This window comes from Dermochelys coriacea, chromosome 19, assembly GCF_009764565.3.
Source record: "Dermochelys coriacea isolate rDerCor1 chromosome 19, rDerCor1.pri.v4, whole genome shotgun sequence".
Classification (NCBI taxonomy): domain Eukaryota; kingdom Metazoa; phylum Chordata; order Testudines; family Dermochelyidae; genus Dermochelys; species Dermochelys coriacea.
Genome location: NC_050086.2, coordinates 15,194,909 through 15,212,070, shown reverse-complemented (window position 1 = coordinate 15,212,070; position 17,162 = coordinate 15,194,909). Strand labels below are relative to the sequence as shown.

Below are 17,162 nucleotides of genomic sequence, written 5' to 3'. Positions count from 1 at the left end.
CGGTGACTGGGAGCCAGGCATCGCTGCTGAGGAGGGGAGGCTGCTAGCTCAAGGGGGCTAGCTCTGTAGCAGCTCAGCTAATGGAACTTCAGGAGGATCAGGCCTGCAGGGAGCAGGCAGGTAGGTTGGCCTGCGGGGATCGGGCTCACAAGGATCGGGCCCACAGGGAGCTGGCAGGTAGGTTGGCATGTGGGGAGCTGCTGGGTAGGTTGGCCTTTGGGGATTGGGCCCGCAGGGAGCTGGCGGGTAGGTTGGCCTGTGGGGATCGGGCCCGCAGGGAGCTGGCAGGTCGGTTGGCCTTTGGGGATCGGGCCCGCAGGCAGCTGGTGGGTAGGTTGGCCTTCGGGGATCGGGCCCGCAGGCAGCTGGCGGGTCAGTTGGCCTTCTTGGATCGGGCCCGCAGGGAGCTGGTGGGTTGGTTGGCCTGCGGGAATTGGGCCGGCAGGGAGCTGGCGGGTCGGTTGGCCTGCAGGGATCGGGCCCGCAAGCAGCTGGCGGGTTGGTTGGCCTTCGGGGATCGGGCCCGCAGGCAGCTGGCAGGTCAGTTGGCCTGCGGGGGTCGGTTGGCCTGCAGATGGAAAGGACTTCAATAGCTCAGACATAGGTGAGAGGTTTTTCGCAGGAGTGGGTGGGTGAGATTCTGTGGCCTGCATCGTGCAGGAGGTCAGACTAGATGATCATAATGGTCCCTTCTGACCTTAATATCTATGAATCTACGAAAGCAAAACAGGCCCAGATGCAGATTCTGGCTCTGGTTGGGAGCTCTGCAGGCTCTGGAGCGTGTGAAGACCAAGGGCCAGACCCACGGCCGGAGCTGAGCGAACCATTGACTTCTCAGTTCAGTGGCCAAAACCAAAAAAATCATTTTGGGTCGAACAAAACATTTTGTTCCATTTCATTTTATTTGAAATCAACGTTTATTTTATTTTTTGTTTTTTCCATTTCCTTTGTGGGTGTTCCCCCTCCCTTTTTGTTGTTGTTGGTTTGTTTTTAAATAGATCTAGCTAAATTTTGAAACAAACCGTTCTTCTCATGCACCAGCAGTTTGCCCCAGGCCCTGCGTCATGCACACGGAGGGGAGGAGGTGACAAGAGTAATAAATAGAGCCAGTCTGAATGATTGAACTGTAACATTTTACCAAAATCAAAAATGAAAAAAATATGCAAGAAAATGGCATTTTCAACAACATTTTTGGGTGTAAAATTCCAGACAGAAACAAAACTGTTGTTACATTTGGTTGGAAATTGCAAATTTTGCTTAGGTGTTTCAAAAATGTTCAAAATTTTGAAATTTCAATTTTGGCTTTTCCCCCAACACATACGCATCGCCCGCCCCTCCCCTTTCTAGACACTACAGCTTTTCAGAAAGTCTCCAGCTTTGAATGAATTACAGCATTTTTTTCCCTTTTGCCACTCAGTTGCTTTTGCAAGTTGGAGAAGTTGTGAAAAATTACAGGGGGGAAAAAGAAAGAAAATAAGAAACCCAAGACATAAATCATCGTGTTGTACTCAATGGCAACAAGGGGAAAATGGGAGTGTTTCAGAAAAAATATTTTGTGAAAAATGGCTGATTTCAAACCCCGTGAAATGGAAACAATTTTGGATCTTTGTCACCAAATTGTCTTTCTGTTTTTCATTCGGCTCTCGGCCAGAAAGTCAAGTGATGATAAATCCTAGTGCTCTGGAGAAGCTGAGATCCAAGATTTCAATTTGGTCCATTATGAAGATGAGTTGTGTGTAAGATTCAGGTCCAGATATTGGTCTGGCATTTTGAGCAGCTCTAAAATGCTCAGGGGTATTGAGGATGGGAGGAGGCGAGGTTTGGTTCAGGCCAACCTGGTTTTAAAGGCTGGGTGCTTATGGTGTCAACTAAGATAGAATCATAGAACTGGAAGGGACCTCGAGAGGTCATCTAGTCCAGTCCTCTGCACTCAAGGCAGCACTAAGTATTATCTAGACCGTCCCTGACAGGTGTTTGTCCAACCTGTTCTTAAAAATCCCAAAGGATGGGGATGTCTAATGCTCCTTGCAATCTGGCAGGATATTTCAAGGAAGCTGTAAGATGGGCTGGACTGACCTAGCTACCCAGCACTCAGCCTCAGCCCTCCTGACTCAGCCTGCCCCCAGGTGGTGCCACAATGCAATAGCTGCCTTGGGTCTCAAAGTCTCTCTCGCTGCATCGGACGGGGGCGGGAATGGAGCTGGGGAGATCTGGCAGGGGAAGGGCGGAGAGAAGCTCAAAGCAGTTCCTCTTCATGCTTTCTCCTCCAAGCCTTTGGATGACCGACTCCCTCTCCTCCTCTGTCTCGTTCCTTTCCCCAGACCGAGCCGCTGGATGTGACCGTGTCCACGGCCCTCGACAACGAGTTGGAGGTACCTGTCAGTGGCGGGCCCAGCGGAGACTTCGAAATCCGCGAGGAGGAAGACACGACTCGGCCAGAGCTCAATAACGAAGTGATCGCCGCGGTTACCCTGGCAGCAGGGCCGGGGCTGGGGAAGAATGCAGAGCCCAGCCTCATAGACAATACGATAGACTCTGGGAACTCGGCTGCACAGCTCCCCCAGAAAAACATCCTGGAGAGGAAAGAAGTGCTAATAGGTGAGGCCTGGTGTTCTGAAGCTGACGGGGTAACTGCAGCTGGAGAGGGGCAAAGTCTCCTGGGAGTTCGAAACCTCTGCAAAAAGCCTTAGTGACCCCTCCCCACCCTGAACTCCACCCAGTTGACTGGGAGGCGAGTGGGGGCAGAAAGGGAGGTAGGCAAATAAAAAGGCCCCCAAATTATTATTGTTAAATCTCTCCGGGGGTTACATTGGTGATTTTTGGATGCCTGGGGTCAGCCACGCTGTTGGTGGCCAGGAGACCCTGTTGTCCTGCTCACTGACCGGCTCTTTTCTTTGCTGTCCGTTGCAGCTGTCATTGTGGGCGGCGTGGTCGGGGCGCTCTTTGCTGCCTTTCTGGTCATGCTACTCATCTACCGGATGAAGAAGAAGGACGAGGGGAGCTACACACTGGAGGAGCCAAAGCAGGCGAACGTCACATACCAAAAGCCCGACAAGCAGGAGGAGTTCTATGCATAAAAAGAGCCCAGAGTGCCTCTCTCTCAGTTTCACTCGATTTCTGGTTCAACTTCCCTCTGTCCCCACCCTTCCCCATCCAATCTCTCTCTCTCTCTCTCTCTCTCTCTCTTTCTGATGGGACTGTGAGTTGAACAAACAAACAAACACTATAATAAAAAGAAAAATAACATCTTCAGTTAAAAAATATACAAATAAAAGTGTCACCGATTTCAAACGAATACCGTAACCTTTCTCCAGCGGACACAGCGTTTGCAGGGGACAGCACGTGTGAGGAGCGAACGGGCAGCCAACTTTCAGTGCCTATGCGATCACTCCTCAGATGAGAGCATGCTTGGGTGGTCATTTTCCTGATGATGGTTGGAGTTTCCTGGGTGTACCAAACAACACTACTGATTCTGAGATCTGAACACCTGTTACCAGAATCAGGGTAGGGGTGTGAATTTGGGGAGAGGGAGGGTTTTCTTTCTTTTTGTTGGGTTGGGGGGTTGGTTTCTTACTGGGAGTCGCTGCTCCATGGCTCTATTTGGAAAGAGGATGTGACTGTCAAATACAATGTCAAGCCTTGAAAAAGCACAATGAGATGAAACATCTAACGCTGCAATTTGCTCTCGGAATGAAAAATGGCCAGTGGGCTGGAGCGGAGCTTTTAGATCACCTCCTCAGAGAGTTCACATAGCTGCAGGGAGCCACAGTTTGCAGTTGTGTGGGGCTCCCTTCCTGACACTGCTTCACTTCATTGCATTGCTGTGCACAGCCAGAGACCTTAAGTGTATAGAAACCACGTTTTGTGGGCTGAGCAGGGGCTTGATTGACAGGGACCTTGCTTTGGCTGGGTTTTCACTGTGACGAATAAACGCAGCTAGCGCAGTATACCCTGCTCTTTGCAGACAACCCACACTCATGTTTTTAAGGGAAACAGGACGTTGGGGGACGGGGGATTGACAAGAACAAACAACAAAAGGCTAGAAGGTCATCTGTGTTCCTTTGAATGTGATAATATCTCACAAACCTCATCAAGCCGCACTTTGCAGACATTCTCCTCAGATGTTGTTTGGTGATAGCTCCTGTCAAATTACAGGAAATTAAGAAAATAAAGGAGACAATAGTAGGTTTTCAAGGGTCACTGTCAGGTCAGTTTAGCTTGAAGATGTATCATTTATTAAATCCAATGAAATGTTTCCATTATTTTTTTTTAGTTTTTATTTTTAAAACTCCTGTCTAAACTTTACAGCCCTGCGCTAGGACCTGACTGACTTCCAATGGGCTTTGGATCAGCTTTGTCCAAAAGGGAAACCAACTAGAAGCAACTGTGAAACTGACTAATGTGTTCTGAATCATCTGAGGTGCGTTTAAGATGGAAAGAGAATAAGTGGCATGAGGGGCCGATCCAGAACCCAGGCATTGGGCCCATAGAGTGGAACATTCAGTGAGAAATTTGAATTCGCCGGTTTTAATAATCTAAAGGGCTGTTTGTGATACAGTTAAGGAAACTGGGTTTTTAAAAAGATTATTTGGATCTTGACCATGTTCCTTTGAGGCCCTGACTTCACTATTGTATTTAATTAAAAAAAAAAAAAAAGCAGTTGACATCCTGATGTCACCATTGGCACCATATGGGCATTTAGCTCAGGCAGTATAGACACAGGCATTGACATCCTGAGGTGCTTGGGTCAAGCCCCCCAAATAACCCATCCAAAGCTGTTGTTCCCTGTGGAACTCTCTCGTGGGTCAGTGAGGGCACACATGTAACTGGGAACAGGATATGCCCTGTTATCTCACCCTCCTCTGGCTAGGGACCTCGTGGGCGCTTTTTAGTGGGCCGCGCTGGGGACGATCTGCTCATGGAACCAGAAAAAGTTTCAGCACAGCCCAGAGAACAAAGTGGCTCTGCCATGTGGATGGGAGAGGAGAATTGTGGCCAAAGCAAACATCCGGTGATACCAGCTGGTATCTAGTGAAAGGCACAAGAATGACACTCTGGGCTTGGTTCTGATGTCACACCAGGGTAACTCCACTGATGTCAGCAGAGTTATTCCTGATTGATCCCAGTGTAACTGACATCAGAATGAGGGCTGTCAGTCATATGAAAGGGCCCCTCCAGGGCTCCCAGGAGGTGAGCGCCAAATGTTTCAAGATTTGGTGAAAATTTGGATGGAGGTTTGTTTTTTCTCACCAGCTTTAGGCTGAGATTTTTCAAAAGGGACTTTGATTTCGAGTGTCTTTATTTCTAGGTACTGTATTGACACCTTAAAGGGGGTCTAATTCTCAGGGAGTGGATTCTGAAAATCAAGCCCCTTAAAGGTATCTCAATTTGGACACCCCAAAAGCGGAGGCAACCAAAAATCATTAGTTCCCTTTGAAAGACATGGTCCTAATCTTTTGAGTGTATATTAAAACCTCCAAGCTTAACTTTTTAAATTTTGCTTTACTCAGCTTCCTCATTAATCTGCTCCATTCTACTTTTTTTCCTTAATAGTCTGAAGTACTGTAATACAACTTTTTTTATTATTATCCACTTAAGCTTACCTTTAGACCTCTCAGCTGGTATTAAGTTATAATCCCGATACTTAAATCTTTTACAGGTTTGGAAGGGAGTAACGATCTCAAAATGTGAGTGTTAGAGCAGGCTGAAAAATCCTTCTTTCTCTTAAAAGAATTTAAAGTACAAAAAGACAAAAAAAAAATTATTTAAAACACTGATCAGAGTTGACCAATGTCTTAATTTATTGTCCAGAAGCTGCTGCTACCACTCTCTTTCTGTGTCTCTCTTGGACTGGAAAGTAGATGTGATCTCAAGGAGATTTTTATCTTGGCTTGTGCCATACCTTTTCTTTAAAAAAAAAATTAAAATCAGTCACCAATAGGCCCTTCCAACTGTCTCAGCTATCCACAGTGAAAGGGTAGCTGTAAGAATCAACAGCTAGGAATAAGCATTCCTGATGTGTTTGATGTCTTCTCTTCTGTGCATCGGCTGGGGGACTAGAAGTAACTATACCATGAATGTGGCTTTCTGTATCTTAATTTGTTGGAGGAAATCATCCAAGAGCTGTCAATAATCAAATGCTGCAAGGATTTGATCCACGGCCCACCGGAATACTAGGAAAGACTCCTGTTCATTTCAGTGGGGTTAGGACTGTGGGACCCAATTGGAAGTCAGTGGGAGTTGGAGGATTAACTCCATTGGGTGCTTTTGAAAATCCTGCTCTCAACACATGAGGAAATATGAGTTTCTCCTAGGGCTCCAGGGGGGTTGGTGAGACTCCTGGTGTGAGCCTTGATCAAAGGGAGGGGAGGGTGTAAAGCAGGTGATTTTCCCCAGCTGTTGATCTGGTAATGAAACAGAATATGTATTATGAAAATCAGCTCACGGTAGGTACTGTGTAAGGCAGCATCTTAACAAACCCTGGGCTTGTGTGGCTAGGGGACATGGTGCAAATCTTTGGTTACCTTCTCTGCTTCAGATGCTGATTGGTTTATAGGGCCTGAGTCGGTGAGGTGGTGAGTGCCCTCAGTTCCAGTGGGCTCGTAGTCAAGAAAGGAAGCCCAAAAATGGGATTTCAGTGATTCCACATCTGAAGTCCTGGCTGTGCGCCTGCTGCCTTATCCCATGACCTGCAGTACACAGCATTTCTTGATGATTGCCTGGAAAGCTTCAGCGAGCCCAGATGCAGCATTTGGCACTTCGGAAGATCACGTGGCCCTAACGCAAGACCCAGAAGGAGGTGATCTATTAAGTCAGAAAGTAACTTTTCCCCATAGTCACATTCGAACCCTACGGCCACTCTTCCAATTCTGCCCTTTCCTGCTGCCTGGCTTTGCAAAAGGTTTTCTGGGCAGTGAGCAGAGCAGAACCTGAGGTGATATCGTGAATGCAGGCTGAAGCCCTGATGTAGAGAAGGGCTCAAATCAAAATGCAGGATTCCCCCCTGAACTTTGCAAGGGTTCTGATTCTGGATCCGCTTTGACGACTGACCCCTTGGACTAACCCAAATCCGGGGTCCGCACACATGAGAATTTAGGAGCATTTAGAATCCAAATCTGCAACTGCAGTGGTGGAACCGGGGCTCAGGTGTGCTGAAAGCCTGGCCCAAATGTTGGAGCCCTTGCTACACAAGGGCTACACAGAGATAGCTGGAATACTCCTGAAACTGGATCCAATGTTTCCTAGCCTCGCTGGCCCTGTCTCATCTTGGTGTCTCTGCAGTGAAGCCACTTCAGATTTATACCGATGTAAACACAAGCAGAATCTGGACCAGAGTCAATAATGGGCCCTGCTACAGGCTGCAGAGTTTCTTTGCACATTGACAGTTCCATTCTCTGTTCTTCTGTTAAAATGACAAAGGTCCCGTATATAGTAACCTGCCTTGCTCAGTTTGAGCCTTTAGCTTTTGGTATAATTCAAAACTAGCTAATCTCCAGCCCAGAATCTGATTCCCCCTCCTGCACAGAGGCTTTGTTCCAATTAAAGTGGTTAGTTAAAAATGAAAAGGAATTTTTTTTCTCCTTCTATTATTATAAATGTTCATAGTCTGCAGCACTCTCTGGGCTTCCAGGCTTTGAAAGGCTTTTGGCACTGAAACATTTATTAGAATAATTGAGTCTTGTGAGGCACATAGCCAGCTGCTCTGCAGTCCTGAGCAAATACAAATCCATTCCAGTGTTTGGAGGAAAAGCTAGCTGGATGGAGGTCTGAACTCTTAGAAGAATATATGTGTGTGTGTGTGTGTGTATATATGTATATGTATATGTATATGTATGTAATTTACATATGTATATACATATATACTTGTGTGTACACACACACAGAGCTTTAATTCAAGCCACCTATGTAAACTAAGTGGGAGGAAACTATTGTCCTAGATTTAAGAGTGCTAAATTCTGCAGAGACTTTGGACCAGTTCCTCAGCCAGAGGAGTCAGTTGACATCAGCTGAGGATCTGGCCCCTTTTTCCTTTCTTGACCCTTTCTCAGCAAGGGCCTGAGCCAAAGCCTGGAGATGCTGATGGAAAGCCTCCCATTGACTTCGGTGGGTTTTGTATGAGGGGCCTAGAGGCAACTTAGCACATAGTGCCCAGTTATTGTGTCAGGCCATTCAGAACCATTTTCAAGGGGATTGCATTTGGTGACTTCCCTTTTCCTCCATGCTCTTTGTCCAGTGCAGACATAGAGGAAGATCAGTCAGGTAAACGGACACAGAGCTTTCAAAGACCTCTCAGTTATTCCCTTCTGACACCAAGTGTCTTGTGCCTCCAGATCAGTGGACATCCTACGTATCTACAGAAAAGCTCAGTCTGGAGTGGCACCTTTTTGGAAAGTTTTGGATTTGGAACAACTCGAAACAGAAGATTTCAGTGAGCTGCCCAGAATTTTTAAGATCCTGCCACCAGATCTTGCGCACTGCATTTTCAAAGACCTCAAGGGTACCAGTGACTTTCTGAGCATAAACCACCGTGTTTTGGCTCCCAGAGGTCTAAGTCATAAACGTACAGTTGACAATCAAACCAGACAAAACAAATTATAATAATATCTCTCTCTCCACATTATATGGTAAATCTGCTTTTAAAAATCACTTATGAAGCAACGTACTTATCTAACATTAATATTCAACACCAAATCTCCGGGATAAAACGCCACCCATTGGTTATTCTGTAAATAAACACAAAGCCAACTTTATACATTTAAAAACAAAACCATTGATATACATCAAAAAACCCCAACCTAACCCCCCATCTCTTTCCAGAAGATTTAAATAATAAATCTTTCCTTTCCTTTTCGGGGCTGATTAAAAAGCCAAACTAAGAGAATGAAAAGTCTTTGGCAGCAGTTGCAATTACAGTGTTTTACTATTCAACAAGTAGGGGAGGGGAAAAATGCATGTAAATATTTTTAATAGGAAACATATCTTAAACAGAACATTTTTTTGTATGTACATAACTCTCCTCGAGTTTAGTACTTAAATTGCTTCATAGTGTCTGTTAAAAACAAAAATAAAATAAATAAAAATGTTTGTTACTTGTTTTTGTCCTGACTCAATGGCCAAAACTTTAATAAATAATAATAATAATAATAAAGCCTATCAAATAATCTTTGCCAATGGATCTAGCACTGTAATTGTACTGTCTATTTTTTTTAATGATTTCTGTGCTGTGCCCATTTATAAAGGGAAAAATAAAGTCATTTAAACATGGATCGCTGGGAGGTTTGTGTTCTGTGGCTTATTTCTGGTCCCTGGGGGATTGTTGCACCAACATGTGAGGAGGACTAAACAAAAAGCTAGAGCTTGTTATCCAGGCTGCTCCAGTTAGATAGCATCAGGCCAGAGGCTGTGTTTAATTAATGGTCTCCATAGCAACTCTTCAGCCACCTTAGAGTGACAGCAGCTCCCCTCTATATGGTCTAGCCCAGTGCAACCCAATTAAGTTTTGTGCTCAGCACATCACAGTTCCTTGCTTATCTTGCCACAAAAGGGAGGCCATAACACCTGGACATGGTAGCTGAGTCTAGGAAGGGCTGCAGGGTGGAAGGCTGCTGTTAATACATTTATAATTACATATAGGGATCCCTTCACACACCACCAGAATGCTGCCACCACTGGGATGGAACGTGGCAGCTGTTTAATGGTTCACAGTAACACTAACAATAGTGTACAACAAGAAAAGGAGGACTTGTGGCACCTTAGAGACTAACAAATTTATTAGAGCATAAGCTTTCGTGAGCCACAGCTCACTTCATTGGATGCATTTGGTGGAAAAAACAGAGGGGAGATTGATATACACACACAGAGAACATGAAACAATGGGTTTATCATACACACTGCAAGGAGAGTGATCACTTAAGATAAGCCATCACCAGAAGCAGAGGGGGGAAAGGAGGAAAACCTTTCATGGTGACAAGCAAGGTAGGTTTCAGAGTAGCAGCCGTGTTAGTCTGTATTCGCAAAAAGAAAAGGAGTACTTGTGGCACCTTAGAGACTAACAAATTTATTTGAGCATAAGCTTTCGTGAGCTACAGCTCACTTCATCGGATGCATTTGGTGGAAAAAACAAATAAATTTGTTAGTCTCTAAGGTGCCACAAGCAAGGTAGGCTAATTCCAGCAGTTAACAAGAATATCTGAGGAACAGTGGGGGGTGGGCTGGGGGGGAGAAATAACATGGGGAAATAGTTTTACTTTGTGTAATGACTCATCCATTCCCAGTCTCTATTCAAGCCTAAGTTAATTGTATCCAGTTTGGAAATTAATTCCAATTCAGCAGTCTCTCGTTGGAGTCTGTTTTTGAAGCTTTTTTGTTGAAGGATAGCCACTCTTAGGTCTGTAATCGAGTGACCAGAGAGATTGAAGTGTTCTCCAACTGGTTTTTGAATGTTATAATTCTTGACGTCTGATTTGTGTCCATTCATTCTTTTACGTAGAGACTGTCCAGTTTGACCAATGTACATGGCAGAGGGGCATTGCTGGCACATGATGTCATATATCACATTGGTAGATGCGCAGGTGAACGAGCCTCTGATAGTGTGGCTGATGTGATTAGGCCCTATGATGGTGTCCCCTGAATAGATATGTGGACAGAGTTGGCAACGGGCTTTGTTGCAAGGATAGGTTCCTGGGTTAGTGGTTCTGTTGTGTGGCGTGTGGTTGCTGGTGAGTATTTGCTTCAGGTTGGGGGGCTGTCTGTAAGCAAGGACTGGCCTGTCTCCCAAGATCTGTGAGAGTGATGGGTCGTCCTTCAGGATAGGTTGTAGATCCTTGATGATGCGTTGGAGAGGTTTTAGTTGAGGGCTGAAGGTGATGGCTAGTGGCGTTGTTATTTTCTTTGTTGGGCCTGTCCTGTAGTAGGTGACTTCTGGGTACTCTTCTGGCTCTGTCAATCTATTTCTTCACTTCAGCAGGTGGGTATTGTAGTTGTAGGAATGCATGATAGAGATCTTGTAGGTGTTTGTCTCTGTCTGAGGGGTTGGAGCAAATGCGGTTATATCGTAGAGCTTGGCTGTAGACAATGGATCGTGTGGTATGATCTGGATGAAAGCTAGAGGCATGTAGGTAGGAATAGCGGTCAGTAGGTTTCCGATATAGGGTGGTGTTTATGTGACCATCGCTTATTAGCACCGTAGTGTCCAGGAAGTGGATCTCTTGTGTGGACTGGTCCAGGCTGAGGTTGATGGTGGGATGGAAATTGTTGAAATCATGGTGGAATTCCTCAAGGGCTTCTTTTCCATGGGTCCAGATGATGAAGATGTCATCAATGTAGTGCAAGTAGAGTAGGTGCATTAGGAGACGAGAGCTGAGGAAGCGTTGTCCTAAGTGTACAACAGGAAGTGAAGATGACTGCACCCCGCTGAAAGTGCAGGAAGAATTTAATGTAATTGCCAGAGTTGGATTTGGCTAGGTCTCCTGGGTGGGGGAAAAGGGGAGATGGTCTTCAAAGTGCCTTTGGTTTTGAAGACCATGAGTGGTCAGCTCTTTGGATTTGTGACTCAGCCAGAAGACGACACCTGTAGCAGTGCACAGTCACCTTGTACCACTGAGTCAAAGAAAATTTAGCCCTGCTAAAATGCCAGCACCACTTCCTAAAGTACCCTGGGATTTCCTTGACACTCTGCCATCAAAGACAGACCAGGACCAACCCTCATAGTTTGTCAGAACTGATGGCATCTCAGCCCAGGGTAGTATCTCTGCAGCTATGCTCAGTGTACTGTGCTAAGCAGACTTCTGCTTTCTAACAACTAAATGGGAGGATACCAGAGAATATAAATGACCATCCAGTAATTATTGAGCTACTGTCTAAGTATCCAGAGAGCCTAACAGCAGCGCTTACGGGAGATGCAAGGGGTGTAGAGGTGTGCTGAACTCCGCAAGGAATTACCTATACAGGCAAAAGTGCATGGATGATGAAATCATGTATAACTTACAAACATAATTTAATAAGGCAGGCGCTTTGCTTGTCATTTGCAATGCCTCTTGGACAATTGATCTTTGCACCGTCCATCAGTGATCTTTGCATCTAACACCAACAGCATGTTAGGTGCTTTTCAGACAGTAATAAGCTAAAGCAGCAGGTCCCCTTTACCTGTCCTAGCCAAACGCTAGGATGTTCCTGCCTCTACAGATGGAGGATGGGTGAGGTGATGCAACGCTGTTGCTAACTGATCTGAATTCAGGACCTGAATGTGTGACTTTCCTAGCTAATAAACCCAAGTGAAACCCAAGTGTTCACTGGCAGTTAACGCTGGTGAATGATTTGGCAGCAAATGTACTGTCTGCTTCCTAAAGGAGACAGCTGGCCACTGGTTTGTTACCAAGGCTCCCATGTTATAGACTTCAGAATTCCCAGGGGTCGGCTGTATTTATGGCAAGAAGAGGCTGAGGTGATGCTGTCTGATTATTGATGGCCCCAGGTGGCCAGACCTGGCTGCCAGCCAGAGGAGGAAGCCAGTCTTTTAAATGTCCATGTTGCTAACGTGATGTTGCAGTGCTGTGGTGGATTCTAGTGAATTGCTCTTTCACTGCTATTTTATATTAGTGACATAAAACCCTTTTCCCAGACTTTCCCACGCTGGCTCAGAAATGTGGGATAGCTCCCTTACTGCTATTTGGGGACAGAACATTGCTGCATCAAGGCCACTATTCAGCCTCAAGCAGTGGCCATTGCCTGATATTACAGAGGACCGTGTGGCCCCTGCCGCCCACTGTTCAATCTATAAGGGGTGGAGAGTGGGCAGATACGGAGTCTTTCCTGACTACAGCAATGGCTTATGCCACATGTCAGGAGATCTCGTTATCCACATCATCACATCAGAAAATTTCGCTTCTTCGAGTGCTTGCTCATGTCCATTCTGTTCTAGGTGTGCAGGCCCACGTGTGCAGTTGTCGGAGAGTTTTGCCTTAGCGGCGTCCCTACAGTTGGCTGTGGCGCCCTCGTGAGGGCCGCGCTTATGCGTCAGTCTATCAGGCACTGCCGGCCCGACGTACTTTCAGTTCTTTCTTATCGCCCGCAGTGGTTAGCCGACGCCTTTTCCTTGCCTAGCAGGGGCTAGTGTCAGGGAGCTCAAAGCGGTTTGCCTGGCCTGCCAGGCTTTCTTGCCCTGCCTGATGGGCAAGGTGGTGCAGGTCCTGACGGACAATACTGCCGCAATGTATCACATCAACAGGCAGGGCGGAGCGAAGTTGTCAGCCCTTTGCCAAGAAGCTGTCCGCCTTTGGGACTTCTGTGTGCGGCAGGCCATTCATTTGGTAGCTGCGCATCTGCCTGGTCCAGGAATGTGTTAGCAGATTGCCCCAGCAGGACCATCTCATCTCACCACGAGTGGTTGCTCCATTCAGAGGCAGCGAGTATGAACTTCCGAAGGTGGGGAACTCCGCAGGTGGACTTGTTCGTGTCTCATCAGAACAGGAAATGCCACGTGTTCTGTTCACTCCAGGGGCTCCCTGTCAGATGCTTTCTTGCTCCCATGGTCAGGTGCCCTGATGTACACCTTCCCGCCGGTGCTGTTGATCCACAGAGTCCTTGTGAAGATCAAACAGCACAGGGTGAAGGTTATCCTGATAGCCCCCGCATGCCCTCAACAGAATTGGTTCAGCACCCTACTGGTCCTTTTGGTAGCTACCCCTCCGCGGCTCCCTCTTTGGCCGGACCTGCTGTCCCAAGACCACACCAGTCTCCTGCACCGGAACCTGGAGGCGCTGTACTTGACAGATGGCTACTGCATGGCTGAATGCGGAAGACCTGGAATGGTTGGCCCGGGTGCAACAGGTCTTGCTGGATAGCAGAAAGCCCTCCACCAGAGCGACCTACCTGGCCAAATGGAAAAGGTTCACGTGCTGGGCCTCAGAATGACGTATCCGGGGCAAACAGGCCTCGCTGCAGGCGATCCTGGATTATCTTCTGTACCTCAGACTTCCAGGATTGTTCCTGTCATCAGCCAGGGTCCACTTAGCCATTATTTCAGCCTTCCACCATCTGTTCCAAGGCAGGTCAGTCTTCGCTCGTGATATGATGGCCTGGTTTTTGAAAGGTCTGGAGCATCTCTACCCTCACATCTGGTATCTGGTCCATCTCTGGGACTTGAAACTGTCACGACTCATGGGGCTTCCCTTCGAGCCTCTGGCTTCCTGCTCTCCTCTTCTTCTCTCCTGGAAGGTTTAGTTCCTGGTTGTGGTAACATCTGCCTGCAGGGTGTCCGAGACCAGGAAGCTTATTTCAGAACTGCCCTATACCGTATTCTACAAGGATAAGGTCCAGCTGAGGTCCAGCGTTCTGCCCAAGGTAGTTTCCCAGTTTCATACTGACCAGGACATATACTTACCTGTCTTCTTCCCAAAGCCTCATAAATGGGAAGAGGAACATGGGTTGCACGCCCTGGACGTCAGGAGGCCACTCGCCTTCCACATCGACAGGATAAAGCCGTTTTGCAAGTCGATGCAGCTGTTCATTGCGCTGGCAGACAGGGTGAAAGGTCGCCCAGTGTCTGATCAGAGGATTCCATCCTGGATCATGGCCTGCATCCATGACTGCTAGGAGGTGGTAAAAGTGCCTCTGCCTGCAATTGTGACAGCACACTCGACTAAAGTGTAAGCGTCATCGGCAGCCTTCCTGGCAGAGGTGCCAATCCAGGAGATCTGTAGGGCTGCTACTTTGTCATCTGTCCACATGTTCACATCTCATTATGCACTTACCAAGCAAGCTTGAGACGATGCTGGCTTTGGTAGAGCAATGCTGCAAGCCGCATGACTGTGAACTCTGAACCCACCTCTATTGACACTGCTTGTGAGTCACCTAGAATGCAATCGACATGCGCAAGCACTCGAAGAAAAAAAACCAGTTACTTACCTTTTGTAAGTCTTGTTCTTTGAGATGTGTTGCTCACATCTATTCCATTACCTGCCCTCCTGCCCCTCTGCCGGAGTTGCCAGCAAGAAGGAACTGAGAGGGCATAGGGCTGCTGATGTCTGATATACCGATGCATGAGCATGGCACTCAAGGGGCGCCACAGCCAGTCACACGGACATCACTAAGGCAAAAATCTCCAACAACCACGCAAGTGGGTGCATGCACATCTAGAATGGAATGGACGTGAGCAACCCATCTCAAAGAACAACAGTTATGAAAGCTCGGTCACCATTTTATCCCTTTGAAACAATCTCCAGCTCTATCTACTGCAATCAGAGGTACGACTGCTGCCCATGTAGATATATCTGAGCTCACTTTGATCTGGACACGCTCGCCCAGAACCCTGGATACATACTTGAGCAAGCCAGCCCCTGTTGCAGCATCACGACTGTATCACTATGTAGCATCCCTACTAGCTACAGCTAGCTAGACTGAAGTTAGCTCCGGTATGTCTACACATGCTGTTAAAATCCCATTCTGACTGCAGTATAGATTGCCATGTCCTGCTGGGGCCGAGAGCTCCATGGGTCATGCTCCATCCATGGTGCATAAAGGGGTGAATCCATTTATTGGGGCCACCCATTCAGTTTTCCAAACTGTGCTCTGAACAAACATACTAATGACTTCATGATGTGGGCAGTCAGACTACCCAGAGGCTTGGCAGCAGCAGCTGGGCTGCTGCCATTAACCACTAAGTGAACAACTGCTTACACGTAGATGTGGGGAGTTTGGGCTGAAGGTTTGAAACCAGCGCGAATTATTCCCTTTCCCAATGGCTTAGTGATTTTCCCATCAGCAGTTCTGTGAATGAGCCATTCCAGCATCAGAGCTGGCTTAGGAATTCCAGCTCCCACTGACATAGCAGGTGCATTAGGTTAGAAGAAAGTAAGACCTCCCTGCAGAAAGCAATACAGCATGACTGAAATGTCCGCCTGCTTAAGGAATGGGATGCAGAATAATACAGTAAATATGCTAATGCTCTGGCTTTCTGTTTGGTGTTTGTACACCGCCTAGCACAATGGGGTTCTAGTCCATGACTGGTGCTCCCAGGTGCTGCAGTAATATAAATAATAACATTAATAGTAAATTAATATCTCACTTGAAGTACTGTGACTTTTTTTGGTCACCTTAGGTAAAATTCGCTAAAATAGTTAAAGTCAAGTCACTTAGGCACTTCTGAGACTGTTCCCCCTAGACAACAAAGGCTTTACAGAACAGAAGTCAAGCGAGTTCAGAGCCTGGTGGCTAGACTGGTCAGGGGCCTGGAAAAACATCCACAGGGAAAGGGATTGAAAAGTCTGACTATCTTGGAGAGGAGACTAATCAGAGGAGAGATGATAATGATATAGAAAAAAGATGACTGGTCGAAGGGAGATAGATCAGGTGCTGCTCTTCTCTGCTCCTCCTATAATAAAAGTCAGTGAAACTGAATGGTGGCAAACTCAAATCTGATCAAAGGAATAAGAATTTGTGCATGGTTAACCTGTGGAACTCACTGCCACAGATAGGATTAATAGGATTCCAAAAGAAGATTAGGCCTTTACATGAATAACAAGAACATCCACAGTTATAATAACAAGGCTGAAAGACAAATCAGCAAACAACAAAATCCGGAGAGGTGCGGAACGGATCTAAATCCTCCTGCTTCAGGTCATAAGCCAACGTCTTACTAATGAGGGTCAGGAAGCAACTTTCACTGTGGGCAGGTTATTGCATAACCTCCTACTGCAGGGCTTGCTGCAGCTTCATTCTAGAACAGCTGGGACTGGCTCCTGTCAGATGAGGCACTCGACTAGATGAGCCACTGGTAGAATCCAAGCTGGCAGTCCCTAAATCAGGACTGAATGGCTAAGCGTTGAAAGGGCAGGTGATGCACACCTTTAACAGTGCCCCGGTGCATGTTTTTATTCCAGAGTGGCTCCCATCCTGCTCTCACTGAAGGCAATGAGAGTTTTGCCAGTGACTTCAAAGGGAACAGCGCTGGGCCCAATGTTTTTAACTACTTGATCCTCAGAAATTAATCCAGTCAGACATTCATCTTGGGTCTGCTTTGCAGGGGTGCTGGGCCCACAATTCCAGCCAAGGTCAATAGGAACTGCAGGTATCCAGCACCTCTGGCAATCAGACCCCAGGGGCCTACTTCTCCATTACCCTGCACTAAATGTTGCCATTTATACCCATGTAAAGATAGGGTGAAA

The 17,162-nt window shown here is 46.8% G+C and overlaps 1 protein-coding gene across 1 annotated transcript in view; it reads left to right on the top strand.

Annotated features, from left to right (window-relative positions):
• SDC3 (syndecan 3) overlaps positions 1-8,756 on the top strand; it is a 73,871-nt gene extending 65,115 nt beyond the window's left edge. The window contains exons 4-5 of the mRNA XM_043506198.1: positions 2,322-2,598; positions 2,911-8,756. Coding sequence (XP_043362133.1) covers positions 2,322-2,598; positions 2,911-3,077 — 444 coding nt within the window. The 3' untranslated portion in view covers positions 3,078-8,756. The remainder of the gene's footprint in view (positions 1-2,321; positions 2,599-2,910) is intronic.
• Positions 8,757-17,162: the final 8,406 nt, after the last annotated feature.